At 32.3% G+C, this 23,955-nt stretch overlaps 5 protein-coding genes across 7 annotated transcripts; 3 read left to right on the forward strand and 2 right to left on the reverse strand.

Annotated features, from left to right (window-relative positions):
* Window positions 1-416: 416 nt before the first annotated feature.
* Window positions 417-1,186, forward strand: LOC111414739 (mitochondrial ribosomal protein S34). Its single transcript, XM_023046176.2, has 2 exons — window positions 417-659; window positions 716-1,186. Exons 1-2 carry the CDS (start codon window positions 468-470, stop codon window positions 1,124-1,126), a joined length of 603 nt encoding a protein of 200 aa, XP_022901944.2. The 5' UTR covers window positions 417-467; the 3' UTR covers window positions 1,127-1,186.
* Window positions 1,128-7,235, reverse strand: LOC111414738 (IQ domain-containing protein K-like). Of its 2 annotated transcripts, none has more exons than XM_023046175.2 (4): window positions 6,957-7,235; window positions 1,651-1,748; window positions 1,488-1,601; window positions 1,128-1,408 (listed from the first exon to the last, which is right to left on the reverse strand). In XM_023046175.2, the coding sequence occupies exons 1-4, from the start codon at window positions 7,165-7,167 to the stop codon at window positions 1,370-1,372; spliced, it is 462 nt and encodes a 153-aa protein (XP_022901943.2). In that variant the 5' UTR covers window positions 7,168-7,235; the 3' UTR covers window positions 1,128-1,369. The 2 variants fall into 2 exon arrangements, with proteins under 2 accessions (XP_022901943.2, XP_022901942.2); XM_023046174.2 differs by having other exon boundaries at window positions 1,465-1,601; window positions 6,957-7,234.
* A 23-nt stretch (window positions 7,236-7,258) lies between these two features.
* On the reverse strand, window positions 7,259-11,992 carry LOC111414729 (uncharacterized). Of its 2 annotated transcripts, XM_071194134.1 has the most exons (6): window positions 11,831-11,992; window positions 10,892-11,243; window positions 9,450-10,832; window positions 8,418-9,224; window positions 8,008-8,312; window positions 7,259-7,950 (listed from the first exon to the last, which is right to left on the reverse strand). In XM_071194134.1, exons 2-6 carry the CDS (start codon window positions 11,237-11,239, stop codon window positions 7,350-7,352), a joined length of 3,444 nt encoding a protein of 1,147 aa, XP_071050235.1. In that variant the 5' UTR covers window positions 11,240-11,243; window positions 11,831-11,992; the 3' UTR covers window positions 7,259-7,349. The 2 variants fall into 2 exon arrangements, with proteins under 2 accessions (XP_071050235.1, XP_022901933.2); XM_023046165.2 differs by lacking the exon at window positions 8,418-9,224 and having other exon boundaries at window positions 11,831-11,991.
* A 7,776-nt stretch (window positions 11,993-19,768) lies between these two features.
* LOC111414730 (cuticle protein LPCP-23) lies at window positions 19,769-20,726 on the forward strand. Its single transcript, XM_023046166.2, has one exon. The coding sequence runs from the start codon at window positions 19,810-19,812 to the stop codon at window positions 20,608-20,610; it is 801 nt and encodes a 266-aa protein (XP_022901934.2). The 5' UTR covers window positions 19,769-19,809; the 3' UTR covers window positions 20,611-20,726.
* Window positions 20,727-20,806: 80 nt separating this feature from the next.
* LOC111414731 (cuticle protein 65-like) lies at window positions 20,807-21,598 on the forward strand. Its single transcript, XM_023046167.2, has one exon. The coding sequence runs from the start codon at window positions 21,093-21,095 to the stop codon at window positions 21,486-21,488; it is 396 nt and encodes a 131-aa protein (XP_022901935.2). The 5' UTR covers window positions 20,807-21,092; the 3' UTR covers window positions 21,489-21,598.
* Window positions 21,599-23,955: the final 2,357 nt, after the last annotated feature.

Genomic DNA, 23,955 nt, shown 5'->3' on the forward strand with positions numbered 1-23,955 from the left:
TAATCGTGTAACATATCAGCATAAGCAGCTCTCGCGACTTCTTGATGAAAATTGTAATTCTCACTTTGTATTTCAAAGACCATTTGTCCCGTTATGGGGTTGAGGCGTTGCGTAAAAATACTCATCGTAACAGTTTTATAAGTAATTAATTGTTTTAAAACCAATTTAAAAAACATTCAATGTTTTTGAGGTTAGTGTATACATACGGCGATATATGTTTTGACAGTTCGGCGACATCTATGATTTAATTAATGTATTAAAAGAAATATATTATTCAATAAATTAATTTCTAAAATTGTTTTAAAATTAAAATTTATTTAAATAATTAAATTAAAAACAATAACGTATTATTTTAATCGAAAAAATATTAAAATAATCATAATTTGTTTGAAATGTGGCGCCATCTTTTAATATTTTAAGTCTGATTTAACCTAAAAAAAAGTTAACCTAAAAATTTTACCTCAACAATGCCATACAAATATTTCGGAAAAACAACAACTTTTAGAGGCAAAACCCTATGGGAAATCTTAGGAAATTTAAAAAACTTAGGAATCGGACGTGTTATAGTCCGAAGTGCTTTTGAAAAATATCCTGAACCTTCCTTCATAAAAATAGTTAAGGTTGAAACTTTGCCGTCACCAAAAGAACCTTCTATTGATGTAATAACATTATTTTAAATTTTCCATCATTTTTAGTAACTAATTAAATGTTTTAGAATGTTCGTAAAGTTAAAGTTTTAGTGGAAAAAACTTTTAGAGGAGTAAAATCACCTAATCTTGCAACGATAGAGTCGAGTTCTTATAAAACGGATTACAGATTACTTTCAAAAGATGAAGAAGCGGAATATTGCAAAATTGAGAAAAAACCTGAAGTACAAATGAAAATTTTACCAAGAACTATGGCTTTACCACCGTTATTAAAAGAAGTGATAATTCGAGAAATGAAAGCTGATGGAAAAATAGTAAAAGATGAACCAATGATCGAAATTGTTTATAATAGGCATGTGATTAAAAATAAAAAAATTAATACTAGAATTGCTAACGAAGGTGAAAAACCAAATGTTGAAATTAATATTGGTTTAGGTAAACCTAGTTGTTCGCGACTTTATAAAGGATTAGAAATATAAATTTTGATTTTGAGAAAAATATATATTATTTAATAAATAGTAAAGATGAATTAATGGTAACATTCATTGTCTTCATTTTTTTCCTTACAAACACACCAAGGTGGAATTGTTGATGTTGTCTCCTTTAATTGTAATCTATCCTCTTCAAGAGCTCTCCAAAATTGTCTTACTTCTTGCACATCATCTCTCCTTCTTACCCAATAACCCCTCATGTAAGCTTGAATTTTTAAAGCTGCATAATCTTTACTCCAAATCCATGAAAATGGAAAGAAAGGTCTTGGACTAAAACAATAATTGAACTCTAATAAAGATATATTAATTTTTTTTTAATAATTAACTGCGTTTTAAGACTTTTTTTTACCCAATCCATATCGAAAAGATTCGTCCAATTATCTTTTCTTTCTGGATGTCTAGGATTTAAATTCCATAGTTGTTCCGCTATAAAATCCATTGGGTTATACGTGGATTTATGGTACTAAAAAGATTATTTTGAAATTTTACATTGAATTATGCTTTATTTTTACCGTCATGCTCTTTGTTTCTTTTGCTTTTATAAACATTTTTTCTAAAATATCGAGGAGAATAATAAAAATTTCTTTATCTAAATAATCCACCCAACGATCTTAAATATAAATATAATCAATTAATTTTCAGTTATTTATAGGGTGCAACAGAAACTTTCTTTTCATTTCATTATATTGGTAATTGGAAATAATTTTGTAATTGGGCTCCTACCAAGAGCATCATCGAGGAATTGCTGCGCTCGCAAGGTATGGATCAAAGATTTTTGAATATATTGATAAGCTCAGGTAGTTTTTAAGTATGTTTATTAAGTATTTTGGTGTTGTTTGTAGATCAATATGATGAGAACCTCTGATTCGCAGCGTTGGCGGTGCTGGAAGATTTGAACTAACTGAATGGCAAAACGAAGATCGAACGACCCAACCCAACTCAATCCTTCCCAGTGTTGTTAAATACCTGAGTATTTATTTTCAAGGGAAAATTCCCTGGATATATACCCGGGGGTATTTACCCAAGATGGTATTTAGAGGTATTTATAAAATTTTATTTAAATTGAGTTGATGGCAGTTTTGCAATTACTTCGAGAATGGAGAGTCCATTATCGATACACCAAACTTATTTATAACATTTACAAGAATGCTACAATGACGGTAAAATTGCATGAAAGTACTGAATATCCATTGGGCGTGGGGTAAGAAAAGTCGATATAATGTTGAACCCAAATTGTTCATCACAGTCCTGGAGATTACGTTTAAACAACTGGATTGTACTCAAAAAGGTATAAACATTGATGGCAACACCTAGGTAATTTGCGCTACGCGGATGATATAGTCCTTATTTCGGATAGCCTTGGAGAGATGAAACTGATGCTGAACGTATACAGGAGGCGTGTGCAAGAGTCGGGCTAAATATCAACAAAATTTAGGACAAATCTTGTTCCAAGCTGAAACATCAATATTGGTGATGATGAATACTTCTATCTTGAATACTTTCGATGGTATGTCATTAATTCCTGGTGCCTTTCCATGTTTTGACGCAGTGATTGCGTTTTGAACATCACTGATTGATATAGGTTCCATGACACTATCCTTTTTTTGGTGCGACGGACTGCTGTCTATTTCCAAATTAGTTTCTATGCTTAATAGGTTTTGGAAATAATTTTTCCAAATGTCATTTCAGTATCACATATTATTTTGTTCCATCTCAGCATATTGTCTTAGCTGTCTAACAAATTTATACACATTCTTGGTGTTATTAGCTTTAAAATGTACATATATTTCGGGAAAGTTTATATTTTCACTACCGACCATTTTCGTTTACGTAATACTCTTCGAAAATATTTAACGATTTCTTTAACGCTTGAAAAACAACTTTGAAAGTCCTGAATTAAGTATAAGTCTAATACTAATAACTAAATTCAGTTTTTGTGCTTCATTAATTCTTGTTGTTTGATTCTTTTCTAGTCATATTATTGCACTTCCATCAAATCCAAGATTCCAAGATCCATGAGATTGTTGATTTCCAATTGAAAATTAAGTAGTTCTTTTATTCAGGTTGTAACCTGTTTTTTACGCATCATTTATGGTGTTTCATTAGAGCTGGAAATCCAACTTCCTGGTCTCCCGGGATCTCTTTCTAGCTAATCTTTGGTCTCTTGCTGTCTTAATCAGCCAGGTTTCTTCTGTTCTTTGAAAGTATTCATTAATTTTTTTTATTTTTCCCCTAGCAAATCTCATGACATCTCCGAATCCACAAAATTCTCTCAATTTTGTTCCTAACTCTATCTCTTCTTGTCTTTTCCACTATTGTTCTTAAAGTACTCATCTCAGTTGGTTCGCATCACAGCCATATATCTTGGCCATGAGGTTCGTGTATCGAGAGATGATAATCAAACTAGCGAACTAAACAGAAGGATGATACTCGATATTCCTGTATATTTGAAAAGATATCATCATTGATCCTTCCTGATGAAGACATCCATAGTCCACGATGCGCCGTTAAAAAATATAAATGCAAGAAGGATGCACTGCCGAGGAGCTGTAAGAGGCAATCAAGAAAGTGTGAAGAAAGCTATTTTGTTGGTTAATGCAGTAGGAAAGAAAGTAACTTTCTTCTGTGTATAGTTTCAGATTTGGGATTGATAAAAGAGCTAATATTGCTAGAGAAAATTAACAGATACTTTTTAAGCAACTTTTGAATGTAACTAGAGGAAGTCTTTGTAAAGTTGGTGGCAACTTATTGAATACTTGTGGCACTAAATTTGACCTCTCTGGATATCTCACAGGCTATCGAGGGCCTGCAATATTATGAAAGAGTAAATCTTTGTTGCGCGTATTTTAATTGTAGAACTTTTTGCGTATAAAAATCAGAAAAATCAGAATATTTAGTCTTAAAAACCACTCTTTAAATTCTTCACTGTATCTCATGCTACCCAAAAGTCTGATAGCTTTGCGCTTTAGTTTGAAAACATAATAGTAGTACTCGCAACGTTCTAAGTAAGTAAGGCGTAGGTTATAAGAGTTTGGCAGATGAAAATATGATTGCATTTGGGACAGATTCTACCTCAGCGCTGTCAATATGAATGCTAGTTTTCTATTTTTGTTTATTATTCACCACATAGTCTTGTGCATGCGGTTTTTAAGGTACTCTATACATCAATATCCTCTGCACTTTGGATTCGTGGACCTTTCTTTTGTATCTTGCCCAAAGCCCATAATCTGACGTCTCGCGATGGGTCTATAACACTAGTGACTCTAGAAAACTTAGGATAAACGTTAGGATTATCAGTCGTAGCATCATTACGAAGATTTATAGGCATACTAAGACTTGTTTCGACAGCGGAAGTAGAAAAATTAATGTTCCTGCTGATAGGCCGATTCCATCTCGGAACACTATTCTTTTGTGAGTTTCAATAGTCCAAAGGGGGAAAATCTGTTCCTGTACTTATTTTATATTTATAGTACTGTTGGAAACACCAACACAGAGAAAATTGTAACCAATCCGACGACTAACACTGGGATTATACCAGCGTTGCTGATTGCCGTAAAACTCGCTTAAAAATTCGAGACAAAAGAGATGAGTCAATCTATCATACAAGACGCAACATCATATTTTCTCTGTTGTATTTAAGCCGAGGTTGCTTGCGACCGAGGCGCTATATTTAATAATATCTTGACACAAACCTTCGAGTATGCGCGCCAGATTTTATAACACGAGCGGGCACGTGTCATAAATTTTATGATATCAGGTCCGTATTATCCGTTAGGTCCGTTTGCAGAGGAAAAGTTTTGCTTGGAAAAAGGTGACGTGGTAATGATAGTGCAATACTAGAACTAACACTAGACTGAGAACTAGAAACATTCGGATTTAGCCGCACGTCTCTCAAGACGGCTAAACCCGAATGATTCTAGTTGTAGGTCTAGTGTTAGTTCTAGTTTTAGTTCAATAAAAAAAAGCAACATAGTTGTTTCTAATGCTAACTAGCGCTACCTGCCATTGTCACTAGTTACAGTGCCGGCGCTAGCAACTGAAGCGCCAGGGTGCGGGAACCTGAGTGGCGCCCCCCCCAAGCGGAATTTTTGGGCGGAATGCGGGGGGGGGGACGCCCAAAATGTGGGGGAAAAATTAAAAAATGAATTTTAATTAAAAAAAATATATAATCAAAGAAATATAAATAAACTTCAAAAAGACTGGAATAATCATAATCCATACTTCAGCAAAAATTTAAGAATTATACTGGTGAAAAACCAAACTTAAGGGAATAGTCGGGAATACTCTGGTCAGAAGGTTAATTTGCAAGAAAAAGTCTGAAATTGGAATAGTTATAAACTAGACTTCAGCAAAAAACAGGAATTACATTGTTCAAAGTCCCCATGAAGTCTGAAATTACTGTTCAGAAAACAAAAAGTTGATTATAAACCAAACATGATTTTTCATGGCAATACTTATGTGTTCAATAAAAGAATGCGAAGAATATGAACAAGAAACCAATGGACTTGTCTTGTTATTGCACAGGACAGGAAATCACCAATACGGAAACTTTGCCAATGCAGGATAAGCACAAAAGCAAAGTAACAGCTGCAGAAATGAGGTACCGGGTGGTACAAGATCCGTATATATAATAAGAGGCTCCCAAACAGATGATGATAGACACGCAGAAAGAAGTAGCTGTCAGTATCAAGAACAAAACATACATAACGTTGGCAGAAGACTAGATACTGCTTCTAAAAAACTAAATACTGCTTTCTGAAGACTAGATACTGCTATGGAAGATTAAATACAGCATCTGGAACACTAAATACTGCTTTCTAAAGACTAAAATTGCTTTGTGGAGACTAAATACTGCTTTTTGAAGACTAGATACTGCTGACAGGTCTAAGTACTGCAAAAGAAAGATAAGATATTGTTGGAGAAAACATACATAACGTTGGCAGAAGACTAGATACTGCTTCTAGAAGACTAAATACTGCTTTCTGAAGACTAGATACTTCCGAAAGGTCTAAATACTGCGTCTGAAACACTAAATACTGCCTTCTAAAGACTAAAATTGCTTTATAGAGACTAAATACTGCTTTCTGAAGACTAGATACTGCTAACAGGTCTAAATACTGTAAAAGAAAGATAAAATATTTTGGAGAAAACATACATAATTTTGGCAGAAGACTAGATACTGCTTTCTGAAGACTAGATACTGCCGACAGGTCTAAATACAGCGTCTGCAACACTAAATACTGCTTTCTGAAGACTAGATACTGCCGACAGGTCTAAATACAGCGTCTGCAACACTAAATACTGCTTTCTGAAGACTAGATACTGCCGACAGGTCTAAATACAGCGTCTGAAACATACAGCGTCTTGTGGAGACTAAATACTGCTTTCTGAAGACTAAATAAGGCTAAATACTGCAAAAGAAAGATAAGATATTGTTGGAGAAAACATTAAAAAAGCGCCGGCGCCCCCTTTTAAGCGGCGCTCGGGTGCAGTGCACCCCTTGCACCCCCCGGTAGCTCCGCCTCTGACTAGTTAGATAGATAGTACTAGTGCAATATTAGAACTAATATTAGACCGAGAACTAGAAACATTCACATTTACGGCCGTTAAACCCTTTCAAATGCATAATATAAGGAGATATATGATAGCGCGCCCGCTCGAAGGTTAATGAAGACATAAAAATATTACTGTCTTGGTAATGTAATTGCTAGCATATTAACACAAAATTCATTACCTATATTGACATAGAAATACTGAAAATGAAATTATCAGAATGAGAAAGAAAGTTTCTTTATCGCACCTACTTTATATTTTTTACTCTTTAATAATTCACAATCATCTTGTTTTGATCGAAGATATTTTTGCATTTCCTCTTGCTGATCTTTAAACTCTTTTTGTATCTGTTCAAGGATTACCACATCGTTTTTTGGTTCTTCATCACTTTCCCATGTATCTTCATCAGATTCAATACTTTCTTGCATAAACCTTGCAGGCCGCGTTGTTGTAAAACAAGGCATTTTTTTGAGCATTTTTCTTTTAATATAGTTTTATCTAACTTTTAACGATACTTTGACAAATAATGCCAAAATTGAATTAAAATTAATAAATTGGTTAACTAGATCGTTTAGATTCTTAATTTATTATAAATAATTAAATTTATAAATAATGTACAAAAATATTAAAGCTACAAACTAAGAGAAACAAGAAGGATTTAAAACTGTTGTGTAACGTGTTTTATCCAATCTAGATAATGAGCAACTTTAACATAAACTCCTGGTACACCGACTTGTCCACATCCAATTCCCCAACTAACAACACCAACAACCTTCCAAGATCCGTTTCTTTCGCACACCATCGGACCACCTCCGTCACCTTTACACGCGTCTTTACCTTCTTCCCCACCAGCGCAAACAAATCCAGGGTGGAGTTTGAATCCGTAACCTAATCTAGTATTTTGTAGTTGTCTTTGACATTGATCGTGTCCAACAATTGGTACGTCGACTTCTTTTAAGATATTTTGGTACTTTCCGAAATCACCAAAAGCGTCTTTTCCCCATCCGGTAGTCCAACATCTCGTTCCGGTAAAGTCTTCGTATGGAGATGGGAGACAAGCGGGGCTAATATGAGGGTGCTTTGCGAAATCGACGAATTTGTCCATTCGAAGAATTGCGAGATCATTGTAAAGAGTTCCAGCATAAAATTCGGGATGAACAACGAGATTTTGAACATCTCTTTCGATATAAGGGAAAAATTCAACATCGTGATTTACATCCCATTCACCAAGACGTATTCTAAGATCATATGCGGAATATCTAGATAAGAAAAGGGGGTTAATACGATTTTAATTAAGTTATTTTAAGTTAACTTACTGTTTAATGCAATGAGCTGCTGTTATGATGTGTAAATGATCGATGAGGGTTCCACCGCAAACGAAAACGCTTTCTTTGGGGTCTTTCTTTAAAATGGCAACTTGCCAAGGATATTCGCCGAATTCGCTATCTCCATCGACGTAAATAGGATTTTTAATTCTTCCTGTGATTCCTTGTCCGTTTCTGGTTCCGCATTGGCGTTGGGTTGGGGTTGGGATGTTTGGACGAAGAGGTCTTCGGCAACAAACGTGTCTTGGCCCGCAAGTTTGTGGGCGACCAAATCCGTTTCCGAAATAACTTTGCCTCTGATTAAAATAAATTGAATTAATATGAATCAAAAAAAATTAATAAAAAAGAATGATTTAATAACTTTGGATGTTGTTGTTATATGTTTCTTTGTATGTTGTTACCTTATCAATACTTCTTTGAGATGTTTGATTGAAATTTTTGTTTTCAACACTTCTTCGTTTTCGGTCATTTGGAAATTTAACTTTTGAGTCATCCAAATTTTTTCCAGCTCTATTGGCCGGGTTGCCATAAGAATCTTTTAATCCAACCCCAAAATCACTTAAATCTCTCGCGTATCCGTTATTATCATTTTCGTATTTATTTTGGTATTGATCAAAAATGCTTTGACCTTGAGTGTTATCGTTATTTCTTCCGTAAAATTCGTCACCAAAGCCGGTGTATTCACCAATATCATCGATGTATTGTGGTTTATGGTGGTGTTGATGATAATGTTGTACTTGAGGAGGAGGAGCATGATTCACGTAGTGATGTGGTGGATGATCTAAATAAGGACCGTTGTATTCATGAATTGGAGGATGAATTTGTGGGCGTCCATAATGAGGTCCGTTGTAGTAATTTGGCCCGTAAGGTTTGTAATGGTGATAATGTTCGTGTTGATTAAAAATTAATCCTTTTTTGTATGCTAAAAAGTCTTGGACTTTATTAACTAAGTGATTGTTTGGGGTTACGTGGAGATTTACGAAAGGTTTTAAAACTTTTTCGCCATAATCGTTCTTGGTGACTTGAAGGGCAACCAAAGGGTTTACTGAAACTAATCCTAAGTTGATACCGTTTCCTCCCCCTTGAGGATTTCCTAAGTATGGTGGGTAATGCGGGTATGGATATGGTTGATGGTCGTACTGATTGGGAAGGCCAAAGGAGACTCCGAACGTGGGCTTTATGTTCTTTGTGATATCACCCAGTTCGCGCTGGAAGATAATTTTTTGGAGTTAATTCATGGAACAATTAATCCCCCACTCTTTATTATTTTAGTCAATTTTAGTTCTCTTCGTGCGTAGTTTTTAAAAAAACAACATTAACATATAACAACAACCTCCTAAATTAAAACATTTCTTTGAATTTGTTATTGTTAATATTGTTAGTTTTTGAATTAATCAACAAAGAAATTTCTTTTTAATCTAATAATTACTTACTCCTTCCGCCGTTTTAGCACCTTCATCACTCTTCTTTTCAACTTCCCTCTTCGTCCTTGTTTCTTTGCCTCCATTCGTACTATTTAGAGCTGGCGTCCCTTTAGGTACTCGAATAACCGTCATGTTTCCGTTTGCATCGGTTAAAACTCTTTCTTCCGTTTCAACGGCTTCGGCTTTAATATCGCTTTTAAGACTTCGCGGATCTAAAGCGAGGAGGAGGTCGTCTTTTCTTCCTATGATTTCGTGCGATGGGCATTGATCGAATGGGACGCACACGCAATCGAAGTTTTCGGCACGAGCAGATTCGAATCCTTGGTATTTATCGTCGTTGGAGATGCTGTTCGATTGGAAGGTGTTTGTGTTAAGCTCTTTTTTGTAAAATTGGGAGTTGGAGCTTCCATATTGACCCACGGTTGAACCGATGGAATTTGTGTATAAAGATGAACCCCCAAATGTTTGTGGACTTAAACTGTGAATTCCTGATGGTTTTGTTGTGAATGATCCCAAACCACCTGAGCCATAACTTGCGATTGATTGACCTCCATAACTGTTTCCTCCGTTAAAGAGACTTCCAGATGATGGGTTTAAAGAGTTTGAGCCATAATTATTGGCACCGTTAAAAAGATGTCCTGATGGATTTAAAGAAGCAAAAGTGCCAGCCCCAGCTAAATTAGCTACGTTTCCTCCTAAATGCGAAGATGAAAACGAATTACTTCCTCCAAAACTTGAGCTTTCAAACCCAGCGCTTGAAGATAACAAAGTACTTGGTTTAAAGTTGTTGTCTTTTTCGATTAAAGCAGCCCCAACGCTCTCACTGACTAAAGGAATTGTTGCAATAGGAACTTTTCCTCCAACTCCATTTTCGGCGTGATGGAAATGATGGTGGACGTGTTGTTGCACTCCTGCACCTGTAGCAGAACCTCCTTGAGCATTTACGATAACTTCAACGGGCTTTTTCTCTTTATGGAACGATCCATGCTCAATTTCGTATGGGAATTCACCACTAATTGGTGGTTTAGAATACAAGATTTCTGAAGAATCAAACGAAGATGATCCAGAAGAAATAAAAGTTTTATCAAAGTATGGTTTTGGGGGTGGCGATAATTGTGGACCATATCCTTTACGAGGTGGACCATGAATTGGTGGTCCATTAAAAGGTGGGCCATGAATTGATGGTCCATTAAACGGTGGTCCATGAATTGGTCTATTTGGGTATGGACCAAGTTTAGGTGGGAAAGGAACTGGTTTCGGTGGTCCATATCCTTGCCCTCTCCCTGGCGATTTAAGAGGAATCGTTGGAATTGGACGCCCAACCGGATTAATCGCAACGGGTTGAGCATAAACCAAATCTTCAGGAGCAATATAAGGACGCTTGCCATCACACTACAACCAAAATAATCATCAAATAAACTCAAAAACACCCCCCAAAAAAATAAACATACCTGCATCAACCCCAAACTACACAATTTATCTCGAATTACATTTCTTGCTTCGCTATCATCACCACTTTGAATAGCCTCTTGTAAACTAGGATCGCTGTAAACTTCATCGAATTCTTTCAAGTTTCTTCCTTCCCGTGAAGAGCTTAAAATCGCATCGACGACTTCATCGACATTAGTAACGTTGTAATTTGATTCTTCGATGTTCTCCGAAGGCTCAGCTAATAAATCTTCACCAGTTAACAACAACGATTGTTTCTCCCCTTCCTTATTATCCCACGACCACGATTGTTGTTTATCTTCGCACGAAGAAAGCGCGAAAAGCGCTAAAATAAACACCCCAATCTTCATCTTTCTAAACAACAAAAAAAGAATTAATTCTTAATCGTTTCAAAATGAAATATGTGACGAAATTATAAGTGAAAGTGAGAGTGAAATTTCTAAATATTATTTTTATTTGACGTTGAACGTTCGAGTTAAAAGAGGTCGTAAGACACTTTCTTCTGCTTTCTTTGTATGCTAATCATGCAAAAATAACATCTTATCATATTATGTAGGCGTTGATTTTGGAGTTACGTAATTGGGTGGCTTTCGAATTTTTCTTTTCGTGTTTGAAAGTTTGTTGATGTCATCCAGTTGGTGTTTATGTCGGTGAAATTAGGAGATCAACCGTGAAGAACGTAATACTTCGAAATGTTAATGAACTCCCTGGGAGAAAGAACCTTGGCCTTACAAAGTGCAAGTGAGAAAGAGAATGTGAATACTTTCACTGGAATCGTATTGTGGTATCTCCTCCAACAGAGAATAAGCAAAAATAGGTCTAGTTTGAATTTAACGAGACGAAGAAAAGAAAGTTACTTAAACTTTTTTTTCTTTTGATGATTAAGAAAAATTATGAATAAAATTTTAATAAATGAAATTTGATTAATTTTGATTTCTTACATTTTCAATCCTTATTCAAAACACTTTTTGACACACCAGAATGAAAAATTGGATCCACTCAAAACGCGTATCTCTTTTATATCGGGCTTGATGATTCCACCACTAAATCCACAACGTGTGGGATTAGGTTTCACACTTTCTCTGCTTTAACGTTGCACTCACTGATGTCTGTAGAATTCAACTTTCGTTTATATATTACTGGTAGTTTGGGGCAGAGCAGAGGGATGCAGATTTTGGTGGAAGGGCGACCAGGATCTGATTTTCCAGTGGTTGAGAAATGGTTATTTTCGATGAATTACGTGTCATGTTAGATAAGTTACAAAATTCATTGATTACTTTTTATTTTTACGAATTTACTTTTCTTAGTTATCTTACACCACAAGAATTTATTGTAATTCATTCATTTATAATTTTTTCAGGAACTTTTACATTTCATTATTGATTGTTATATATCATATCTTTATCCCTAAAAATAAACCTTGGACACTTTTTGGAAATTGCTCGATTTTCACTCAAAATCACATTTTCCTCTCAAATCATCATCCTCAATTATATTCTTTTCTGGACTATCTGCAAGTTATATTACTAACTGTTATATATCAGTTTAAAGAACATGATTTTATCTATAATTTGTTGAAAGATCCATATCCTTATCTCTAAAAATAAAGCTTGTACGATTTTTTTAAATTTCTCGATTTTTCACTTTTCTCTCAAATCATCATCTCAAGTTATAATTTTTTCTGGACGATTTTTAAACAACATTATTGATTATTATATATCACTTAAAGAACAAGATTTTATATTTGAAATGATGAAATAATTACATCTCTATTTTTATAGGTAAAGCTAATAGAATTTTCCGAAAATCTTACGATTTTAGCATCAAGCAGTGTTAGATTTAAAAAATCATGACAATGAGATTTATGGTACGTAAGAAATTATTTATTACACATTAAATTCGCTTTAAAATTCTTCTTATTTCATGATGATATCTTACTTAGTTTTAGAGATACAATTTTTTTAATATGATCTTCCCCATTTAATTTTTACAACAATTAGTACGCAGTGTTGAAACAAAAAATCATTGCAACCAAATTAAGCGAAATTTATATTGATAACATTAAAACTAGATTAAATTTGCTTTAAAATGTCTTATATTTCATTACGATATCTCTGCTAGTTCTAGAGATATAATTTTTTTAAGTTTATATTTTTATAAGTATAACATGAAACAAGTAGGGTTGGATTTAAAAAATCATAACAACGAGGTTTATGGAAACTAAGAAATTATTTATGGCACATTAAATCTTCATTAAATTCGCTTTAAAATGCTTCTTATTTCATGATCATATCGTACTTAGTTTTTGAGATACGATTTTTTTAATTCGATATTCCCCATTTAACTTTTACAACTACCAAAAACCAGAGTTAAATAAAAAAAATCATTGCAAACAAATTGAGAAAAACAGAAAATTTACATTTATAACATTAAAACTAGATTAAATTTCCTTTAAAATGTCTTATATTTTATTACAATATCTCAACTAGTTCTTGAGATATAATTTTTTTAAATTTGTGTTTTTATAAGCATAATATGAAACAGGTAGGGTTGGATTTAAAAAATCATAACATCGAGGTTTATGGAAAATAAGAAATTATTTATTTCACATTAAATCTTCATTAAATTTGCTTTAAAATGCTTCTTATTTCATGATGATATCTTACTTAGTTTTTGAGATATGATTTCTTTAATTCGATATTCCCCGTTTAATTTTTATAACAATTAGTACGCAGAGTTGAATAAAAAAAATCATTGCAAACAAATTAAGGGAAATTGAAAATTTATATTTATAACATTAAAACTAGACTAAATTTGCTTTAAAATGTCTTATATTTCATTACGATATCTCAACTAGTTCTTGAGATATAAATTTTCTAAATTTGTACTTTTATAAACATAACATGAAACAAGTAGGGTTGGATTTAAAAAATCATAACAACGAGGTTTATGGAAACTAAGAAATTATTTATGGCACATTAAATCTTTATTAAATTTACTTTAAAATGCTTCTTATTTTATGATGATATCTTACTTAGTTCTTGAGATACGATTTTCTTAATTTTATCTTCCCCATTTAACTTTTATAACTACCAGTAAGCAGAGTTGAATCAAAAAAATCATTGCAAACAAATTAAGGGAAATTGAAAATTTTTATTTATAACATTAAAACTAGACTAAATTTGCTTTAAAATGACTTATATTTCATTACGATATCTCAACTAGTTCTTGAGATATAAATTTTGTAAATTTGTACTTTTATAAATATAACATGAAACAAGTATTGTTGGATTTAAAAAATCATAACAGCGAGGTTTATGGAAACCAAGACATTATTTATGGCACATTAAATCTTCATTAAATTTACTTTAAAATGCTTGTTATTTTATGATGATATCTTACTTAGTTTTTGAGATACGATTTTCTTAATGTTATCTTCCCCATTTAACTTTTATAACTACCAGTAAGCAGAGTTGAATCAAAAAAATCATTGCAAACAAATTAAGGGCAATTGAAAGTTTATATTTATAACATTAAAAGTAGACTAAATTTGCTTTAAAACGTCTTATTTTTCATTACGATATCTCAACTAGTTCTTGAGATATAAATTTTTTAAATTTGTACTTTTATAAACATAACATGAAACAAGTAGGGTTGGATTAAAAAAATCATAACAACGAGGTTTATGGAAACTAAGAGATTATTTATGGCACATTAAATCTTCATTAAATTTACTTTAAAATTCTTCTTATTTTATGATGATATCTTACTTCGTTTTTGAGATACGATTTTCTTAATTTTATCTTCCCCATTTAACTTTTATAACTACCAGTAAGCAGATTTGAATCAAAAAAATCATTGCAAACAAATTAAAGGCAATTGAAAGTTTATATTTATAACATTAAAACTAGACTAAATTTGCTTTAAAATGTCTTATATTTCATTACGATATCTCAACTAGTTCTTCAGATATAATTTTTTTAAATTTGTGTTTTTATAAGTATAACATGAAACAAGTAGGGTTGGATTTAAAAAATCATAACATCGAGGTTTATGGAAAATAAGAAATTATTTATTTCACATTAAATCTTCATTAAATTTACTTTAAAATGCTTCTTATTTTATGATGATAACTTACTTAGTTTTTGAGATACGATTTTCTTAATTTTATCTTCCCCATTTAACTTTTATAACTACCAGTAAGCAGATTTGAATCAAAAAAATCATTGCAAACAAATTAAGGGCAATTGAAAGTTTATATTTATAACATTAAAACTAGACTAAATTTGCTTTAAAATGTCTTATATTTCATAACGATATCTCAACTAGTTCTTGAGATATAAATGTTCTAAATTTGTATTTTTATAAATATAACATGAAACAAGTAGGGTTGGATTTAAAAAATCATAACAACGAGGTTTATGGAAACTAAAAGATTATTTATGGCACATTAAATCTTCATTAAATTTACTTTAAAATTCTTCTTATTTCATGATGATATCTTACTTAGTTTATGAGATACGGGTTTCTTAATTTTATATTCCCCATTTAACATTTATAACTACCAGTAAGCAGAGTTGAATCAAAAAAATCATTGCAAACAAATTAAGGGCAATTGAAAGTTTATATTTATAACATTAAAACTAGACTAAATTTGCTTTAAAACGTCTTATTTTTCATTACGATATCTCAACTAGTTCTTGAGATATAATTTTTTTAAATTTGTGTTTTTATAAGCATAACATGAAACAAGTAGCGTTGGATTAAAAAATCAAAACAACGAGGTTTATGGAAAATAAGAAATTATTTATGGCACATTAAATCTTCATTAAATTTACTTTAAAATTCTTCTTATTTCATGATGATATCTTACTTAGTTTATGAGATACGGGTTTCTTAATTTTATATTCCCCATTTAACATTTATAACTACCAGTAAGCAGAGTTGAATCAAAAAAATCATTGCAAACAAATTAAGGGCAATTGAAAGTTTATATTTATAACATTAAAACTAGACTAAATTTGCTTTAAAACGTCTTATTTTTCATTACGATATCTCAACTAGTTCTTGAGATATAATTTTTTTAAATTTGTGTTTTTATAAGCATAACATGAAACAAGTAGCGTTGGATTAAAAAATCAAAACAACGAGGTTTATGGAAAATAAGAAATTATTTATGGCACATTAAATCTTCATTAAATTTACTTTAAAATGTTTTTTATTTCATGATGATATCTTACATAGTTTTTGAGATATGATTTCTTTAATTCGATGTTCCCCGTTTAATTTTTATAACAATTAGTACGCAGAGTTGAATAAAAAAAATCATTGCAAACAAATTAAGGGAAATTGAAAATTTATATTTATAACATTAAAACTAGACTAAATTTGCTTTAAAATGTCTTATATTTCATTACGATATCTCAACTAGTTCTTGAGATATAAATTTTGTAAATTTGTACTTTTATAAATATAACATGAAACAAGAAGGATTGGATTTAAAAAATCATAACAACGAGGTTTATGGAAACTAAGAGATTATTTATGGCACATTAAATCTTCATTAAATTTACTTTAACATTCTTCTTATTTCATGATGATATCTTACTTACTTTTTGAGATACGATTTTTTTAATTCGATCTTCCCCATTTAACTTTTACAACTACAATAAGCAGAGTTGAATCAAAAAAATCATTGCAAACAAATTAAGGAAAATAGAAAATTTACATTTATAACATTAAAAGTAGATTAAATTTGCTTTAAAACGTCTTATTTTTAATTACGATATCTCAACTAGTTCTTGAGATAAAAATTCTGTAAATTTGTACATTTATAAACATAACATGAAACAAGTAGGGTTGGATTTAAAAAATCATAACAACGAAGTTTATGGAAACTAAGAGATTATTTATGGCACATTAAATCTTCATTAAATTTACTTTAAAATTCTTCTTATTTCATGATGATATCTTACTTAGTTTTTGAGATACGATTTTCTTAATTTTATCTTCCCCATTTCACTTTTATAACTACCAATAAGCAGAGTTGAATCAAAAAAATCATTGCAAACAAATTAAGGGCAATTGAAAGTTTATATTTATAATATTTAAACTAGACTAAATTTGCTTTAAAATGTCTTATATTTCATTATGATATCTCAACTAGTTCTTGAGATATAAATTTTTTAAATTTGTACTTTTATAAACATAACATGAAACAAGTAGGGTTGGATTAAAAAAATCATAACAACGAGGTTTATGGAAACTAAGAGATTATTTATGGCACATTAAATCTTCATTAAATTTACTTTAAAATGCTTCTTATTTCATGATGATATCTTACTTAGTTTTTGAGATACGATTTTTTTAATTCCATCTACCAATAAGCAGAGTTGAATCAAAAAAATCATTGCAAACAAATTAAGGAAAATAGAAAATTTACATTTATAACATTAAAACTAGATTAAATTTGCTTTAAAATGTCTTATATTTCATTACGATATCTCAACTGGTTTTTGAGATATAAGTTTTTTAAATTTGTACTTTTATAAATATAACATGAAACAAGTGGGGTTGGATTTAAAAAATCATAACAACGAGGTTTATGGAAACTAAGAGATTATTTATGGCACATTAAATCTTCATTAAATTTACTTTAAAATGCTTCTTATTTTATGATGATATCTTACTTAGTTTTTGAGATACGATTTTTTTAATTTGATCTTCCCCATTCAACTTTCATGACTACCAATAAGCAGAGATGAATCAAAAAAAACATTGCAAACAAATTAAAGGAAATTCAAAATTTATATTGATAACATTAAAACTAGACTAAATTTGCTTTAAAATGTCTTATATTTCATTACGATATCTCAACTAGTTCTTGAGATATAAATTTTTTAAATTTATACTTTTATAAACATACGAAACAAACAGTGATGGATATAAAAAATCATAACAATGAGATTTATGGAAAATAAGAAATTATTTATTGCACACTAAATCTTCATTAAATTCGTTTTAAAATACTTCTTACTTCTTGATGATATCTTACTTAGTTTTTGAGATACGATTTTTTAAATTCGATCTTCCCCATTTAACTTTTACAACTACCAATAAGCAGAGTTAAATCAAAAAAATCATTGCAAACAAATTAAGAAAAATAACAGCTTTATATTTATAACATTAAAACATTTCATTATGATTTTCAAATTTTGTAAATATAAATTCTTCGAAATTAATTCAAAATCTGTGTCGCTGAGGATTGAATACAAAATTGATTGCATAATGTCAAAAACCCAACAGTCTTGACTTCATTCCTCAAGGTTGGGGAATACCTATACTTGAAGATATGCCAAAATAATAATCGCCTGACCTAAATTTGCGTTTCGCCCACTAACATAATCGTACATAAACCGAGAAGAAGAAATTCTAATATAAGAAAAGAAATTTTAACAAGACTTATTTTTATTTTGATTCTTAACCCATCAACTTGATGAATCATTACTTTCTCTTAACGTCTTTTTGAATTAGCATTCCATCAATACACGAAATTATCACGGTGACATAACACTTTATATCTTTGTTTTGTTTCTTCTTCTTCGAATTCTTCTTTTTATCACTCATTTTCCTTGGTGGGGTCGTTGACTTAGAAGAATTTCTCTTCTCTGCGCTTAGTATCCGAACGAGAAGCGACCGCCGTGTCTGGTTTTTGAGCAATTCGATTGCACCCCGGGATTCCCGACCTCAAAGCGGATCTGTTCTGAGCTTTCACTTTCATTGCGTGCTTCACATTAAACTTATTTTTCGTTGCATAACCGTTAAAGTGTTACTTTGGAAAAACCTGTTAATAATAAGTTTTTTAGAAAATTGATAATCGATTAGGATGAAATTGGTTTTCTTTGAAAAGAAAAATTTTAATAAATTTGGTGGCCCACCAAGACTTTCGGCTGATTCAACAGAAAGATCCGGGAGAAAGTAATAGGTTGGCGGGCGATGTGCTCATCTGAGCAGAATGAAAAGAAATGCGAAAAGTTAACATCTTCTCTTAAATGAGTTGGGAATAATTAGGAGTTTTGTTAACAATGTTATTGTGGAATTAACTTTCTAATGAGACACAATATTCTCTTTTGTAACTTTGAAAAATATCATCATCAACAGTTATAGATTCAAATAAAGCTTGTTTCATCTCTTGTTTAGATCTAGTACTCAAACAATTTTTAATCGACAAAATAGTTTTCTTTTTTAAAATCTACAACAAAATTTATTTAACTTAAAATAAATTCTTGGTTTGGCTTTTATTTCAGAGAGGGCACCTCATATTTCGAAGTGTTAACTTAGCTGCATCCTGTAAATCCCCTGTAGATAAATCAATTTATTATAATTCATTATTAATTAAGAAAAGGGTTTCTATTTTATTAATTAATTTTGTGATGAAAAGACGAAGTGATTAAATACTTCTTTTCAATGTTGTCTGCGACGTCAGTGTTCGCATAAAAAGACTGAACCAAATCGGTCGCTTTTTGTGGTCACGGCCTTGTGACTCCACCCAAAGTCGCGTGTTCCTCGTGATCTTGATCTTTAAAAGTGTCCGGGCGAGGACTCTCAAGAATTAATAAAAAAAATACGATGTGAAAAGAGGCTGTTCTAAATTATTAATAACTTAGTTATGAAAAAATTTGTTGTTTTTGTAAATTCTAGTACTTGAAGAAATTAAGGTTGTTTGAACGATGTGTTTAGGGTCTTAAATGTCACGATAATGAAAGGAAAAATTTTACCTTAAACTGGTATCGGACTGGATTTCGAATCGAGTTTAAGGTAACAAAGTGGGCGGATCCCATGAGTATAAAAGATTGATAGCCGAAAATCTTAACCATAGTTCAAGTCGAATAACCAAACCGACACACAGACCTACAACAAAATGTTCAAATTGGTGGTGTTGTCCGCATGTCTGGCTCTTGCCTGTGGTGCCCCTAGCTTGGTGCATCACGCCCCAGTAGCCGTTGCATATTCAACCCCAATTGTTAAATCAACCGTAATCGAATCAGTTCCATCTTCAATTAGCCACCACAGCAGTTCGGTTGTTCATGGTGCCGCTATCGCCACTCCAGTCATCACTCCAGTCGTCAAAGCTGTAGAAACTGTGGTACCAATCGCGAAAACTGAAGTAGTTGGCAGTGTGTCTTCAATCAGCCACCACAGCAGCTCTGTGATTCACGGAGCCGCCGTAGCAGCCCCAGTTGTTGCCGAAGTTAAAGCTGCTCCAGTTGTTGCCGAAGTCAAAGCCGCCCCAGTTGTTGCCGAAGTCAAAACTGCTTCACTCGCTGAAGTCAAAGCTGCCCCAGTTGTAATCGACGTCAAATCTGGTTCCGAAGAAAAATCAGTTGAAGCTCATCCGGTAGTTGCAACCAAAACTGTTGTAGAATCTGCACCATCCTCAATCAGCCATCATTCTAGCTCTGTCGTACATGGTCACGCCATCGCTGCTCCAATTGTTAAAACTTACGTTCAACCAGCTCATGTTGCTGTAGCTCATGCAGCTCCAATTGTAGCTCATCCAGCTCAAATTGTAGCTCATCCAGCTCAAATTGTAGCTCATCCAGCTCCAATTGTAGCTCACCCAGCTCCAATTGTAGCTCATAGAGCTGCTGTTGTAGCACATGCAACTCCCGTTTTAGCACATACTGCTTATGCAGCTCCAGTAGTAGCCCACCCGTGGTAAATTTTTAAAATAATATAAATTCGATCTGTACTGATACAAAAAATAAAAAAAAACAATAAACATGATTTTTAATTTTAATTCTCCCAAACAAAATAAAATAAATAAATCAATAACAATTTTTGCATTCCTGCATTGCAAATTTGATTACAAAGTAAGAATTGATTATGTAAAAATATCATTAATTAAAGAATGGATGTAAATAAGGTTTACTTGAATGCAGATTTCATTCATATATCCGGTTTGTTGGTTAGTTAGGTGATATTTCTATATTTCTCCTGATTACCTTGTGACATTTTTCTATGTAAATGGTCGGGTAAAAGTAACGCGGGTAAGTTGATATCAAGTGGTAATGTGATGCAAAAATGTGTCACGTTGCATGTTGACATTGAGGACCACTGGTGGTCGGTATATAAGGAGAAAAGTCCCAAGTTCCTCTATTAGAGTTCTCTTTAACACTCGCACTCCGAAAACCGGGACATAAAATGTTCAAACTTGCCGTATTCGCCGTTTTAGTGGCCGTGGTAGTAGCCAGGCCGAGTCTAGTTCACGGACCTGCCATCGCAGCAGCCCCCGCTGTTATTGCCACACCCACAGTTGTTGGACATTCAACTTCCGTTAGCCACCAAAGCAGTTCCGTAGTGCATAGTGCTGCCGTAGCTGCTCCAGCCGTAGTTGCAGCCCCAGCTGTTGTCGCCGCCCCTGTAGTTGCTGTTGCTCCAGCTCATGGTTTAGTAGCAGCCCCCGCTCAAGCTTCTGCCGTTGCTTCAGCGAGTGTCGTTGGATCCAGTGCTGTAGCTCATAGTGCTGTTGTGGGAGCACCTGTTGTTGCTGCAGCACCTGCAGTTGTCGCTGTAGGTCATGGACTTGGTCATTATTAGATTAATGAAAAAAATGTTGTAATTTTTAGAGTTTATTCGGATTTATTGCTCTAATTTTTTTGTTATAATTTTGATGTAAGTATGTGTAAATAAAAAATTGTAATAATAAATTGATGTTTAATTTAAATCCAATACCATATTTAAATAAATTTTAAATAAAGTTAAAAATAAACTCTTTTTTGGTGTCGACAAAATTAAATTTACAGTTTCCTGTAAATTACGGTACTATAACTACAAATTAAAAAAAAACAAATTTCTCCAATCCAAAACAATGCAATCCATTAAATATTTCCGTATTAACAGTTAGTGTAATATACATAATTATTTGTTTTTAAATATCAGAAAAATAATACCCCGTAATTTAAATAGTCCGGTAATTTACAGGAAACTGTAAATTTCATTTCTTCGACGACACTAGATTTCGGCGGCGTTTAAAAATTTTATAAAAAAAAGTTTATTTTTAGATTTATTCTAAAACAATAAGAAATAGACCTGTCGAACTCTATATTTTTGTAATCAGAAAAAAATAACAAATTTAATAAGCAAATAATCATTTAAAAAAACGAAAATTGTCATAATATCTCAAAATCTAAAGCCGAAAAAATTTTTTTGACTACGTCACTAAATTCTCTATAAAAAAGTGTCCATATAATGTCTTAGTTATAATACTCCACCTATAATAATAACCAAGATAATTGCACTTGCTGGTTTTACGATATTTTCAATTTTGGCCTCTAGGGGAAACAAAAGACGATAGCGCTTTGAGGTTTTCGACATTGGAATTTATTTAAAAAAAGAGATCGAGACATGTAAGCTCCTTTTTTTCTAACTCTTATTGTTTCCGAAATAGCCTATTCAGACATCGAATTTGAACCATCCTGTACAATATAAGAAAAAATGGAGCTGTAAAGTCAGTAATGAATTGAACGACAAAGAAACATAGATAATTTTGTCCAGATGATAGATTACAACAGGTTCTTTGCGCAAAGAAAGTGCAGAAAAAGTATTCATGTCAGTTTATGCAAAAGCGGAACATAATCTTTGAAAATTTAGTTAAAAGGCTAAAATTTGAGGATATGAATAAAAGGCAAAATTGAACAGCATGTAGACAAAATATCAGTGTTGGGCAATTTTGGCATAATATTGCAAAGAGATGGAATATGAATTGGTGGAGAGATGAAGAGCAGTGATAATGAATGAGAGTAGCAACGGAGAATGCATGTGGAGAAGAGTAAATGTATTTAAAATATTACATGAGTATACCAGTTGATGGAGAGGTAAAGGGGAATATGCTGTCGTCAGGAAATACTGCATGTTATGTGCAGTAACATTCAATACAATTTTTTATGGGACAGGGCTGATTCACTTACCGACCATTGATTAACCATGCTGTTAATTGTTCTTTTCTTCACTAGCTAGACTTTTGATTAATCGGTACAGCCTTTCTTCAAGTCGCACACTTTGTTTTCACTCGTTTCGGTTTTAAATACGGTTCTCATCTATCTTCACGACACACGATACCTTAAAATTCTCGTTCGAGGGTATGGTCTGGACCAAAGTTAAAATCACAATGTCACCAAAAATTTAGACCAACTTCCCCAAAAGAAAAGAACTGGTTCGCCCCCACCCTCAATCAATGGAACGAACCGAAACAAAATAATAACGTATAACGAAAATAAACAATAATAAGAAACTAATAATGTGATGCGTGAACACTGCATTTAGTAGCAAAAATGAGGAACCGGATAAATAGTTGTTGAATAAAAGACACAAAGGGTGTAAGACTGTATTAAAATAGATGAGAGTCATTAGCACACTTTACTTTAGTACAGAACATTAACTTTAGTACAAAAAGTTGCTGGATATGGGGAAAAAGTGTTAAATTGTGTCAAAAACTGTAACAAGTCTCAAAAAGTATCAATAAATCTTAAAAAATGGCAATAAACAACAATAAGGTGAAATGGTAAAAACTGTCAAATAGTGTTACAATATATCAATAAACAACAATAAATGTGTCCAAGGGAGGAAAAAGTTGTCAAAAATATTGAAAGATATCAGATAGTTCCAAAGAGTAATAAAAATTGTTTTAAAAAATTATCAACAAGTTTATAAAACAAAAAGAAAAATGTGTCAAAGAGTGCTACAATGTGTAAAAATTGTGATAATGCATTTAAACAATATCGGATTAAACTAGAACGTGTCATAACGGTAAAAGATTGAAAGGAAAAAAAAGATGTCGAAAGAGTCACAACATGTTAAAACGTTTCAAAAAGTTTGCAAACATGTTATAGTTTAATGCATCATTTTAATATGTCGGGTAACCACAACTTAATAAGTACAGTAAAACTGAATGTAACAAATTAAAATGGGGAAGGGAGGTTTCTTATAGACTACGAACTTGTTGACAGAGTGAGCTACTTTATATGGAAGCCTGTAACCTTTGTTATAGACTGCCAACTTGTTGGTA

The sequence above is a fragment of the Onthophagus taurus genome, chromosome 1, assembly GCF_036711975.1.
Source record: "Onthophagus taurus isolate NC chromosome 1, IU_Otau_3.0, whole genome shotgun sequence".
Classification (NCBI taxonomy): Eukaryota; Metazoa; Arthropoda; class Insecta; order Coleoptera; family Scarabaeidae; genus Onthophagus; species Onthophagus taurus.

Coding starts and splice junctions, on each gene's coding strand:
- LOC111414739 (XM_023046176.2), top strand. CDS start 468: ATGCCATACAAATATTTCGGAAAAACAACAACTTTTAGAGGCAAAACC. Junction 660..715: donor CAAAAGAACCTTCTATTGAT/GTAATAACATTA, acceptor TAAATGTTTTAG/AATGTTCGTAAAGTTAAAGT.
- LOC111414738 (XM_023046174.2), bottom strand. CDS start 7,167: ATGCTCAAAAAAATGCCTTGTTTTACAACAACGCGGCCTGCAAGGTTT. Junction 1,749..6,956: donor TGATTGTGAATTATTAAAGA/GTAAAAAATATA, acceptor TTTATATTTAAG/ATCGTTGGGTGGATTATTTA. Junction 1,409..1,464: donor AAAAAAAGTCTTAAAACGCA/GTTAATTATTAA, acceptor TTATTGTTTTAG/TCCAAGACCTTTCTTTCCAT.
- LOC111414729 (XM_071194134.1), bottom strand. CDS start 11,239: ATGAAGATTGGGGTGTTTATTTTAGCGCTTTTCGCGCTTTCTTCGTGC. Junction 10,833..10,891: donor GTAGTTTGGGGTTGATGCAG/GTATGTTTATTT, acceptor TTTTGGTTGTAG/TGTGATGGCAAGCGTCCTTA. Junction 7,951..8,007: donor GCAGCTCATTGCATTAAACA/GTAAGTTAACTT, acceptor TTTCTTATCTAG/ATATTCCGCATATGATCTTA.
- LOC111414730 (XM_023046166.2), top strand. CDS start 19,810: ATGTTCAAATTGGTGGTGTTGTCCGCATGTCTGGCTCTTGCCTGTGGT.
- LOC111414731 (XM_023046167.2), top strand. CDS start 21,093: ATGTTCAAACTTGCCGTATTCGCCGTTTTAGTGGCCGTGGTAGTAGCC.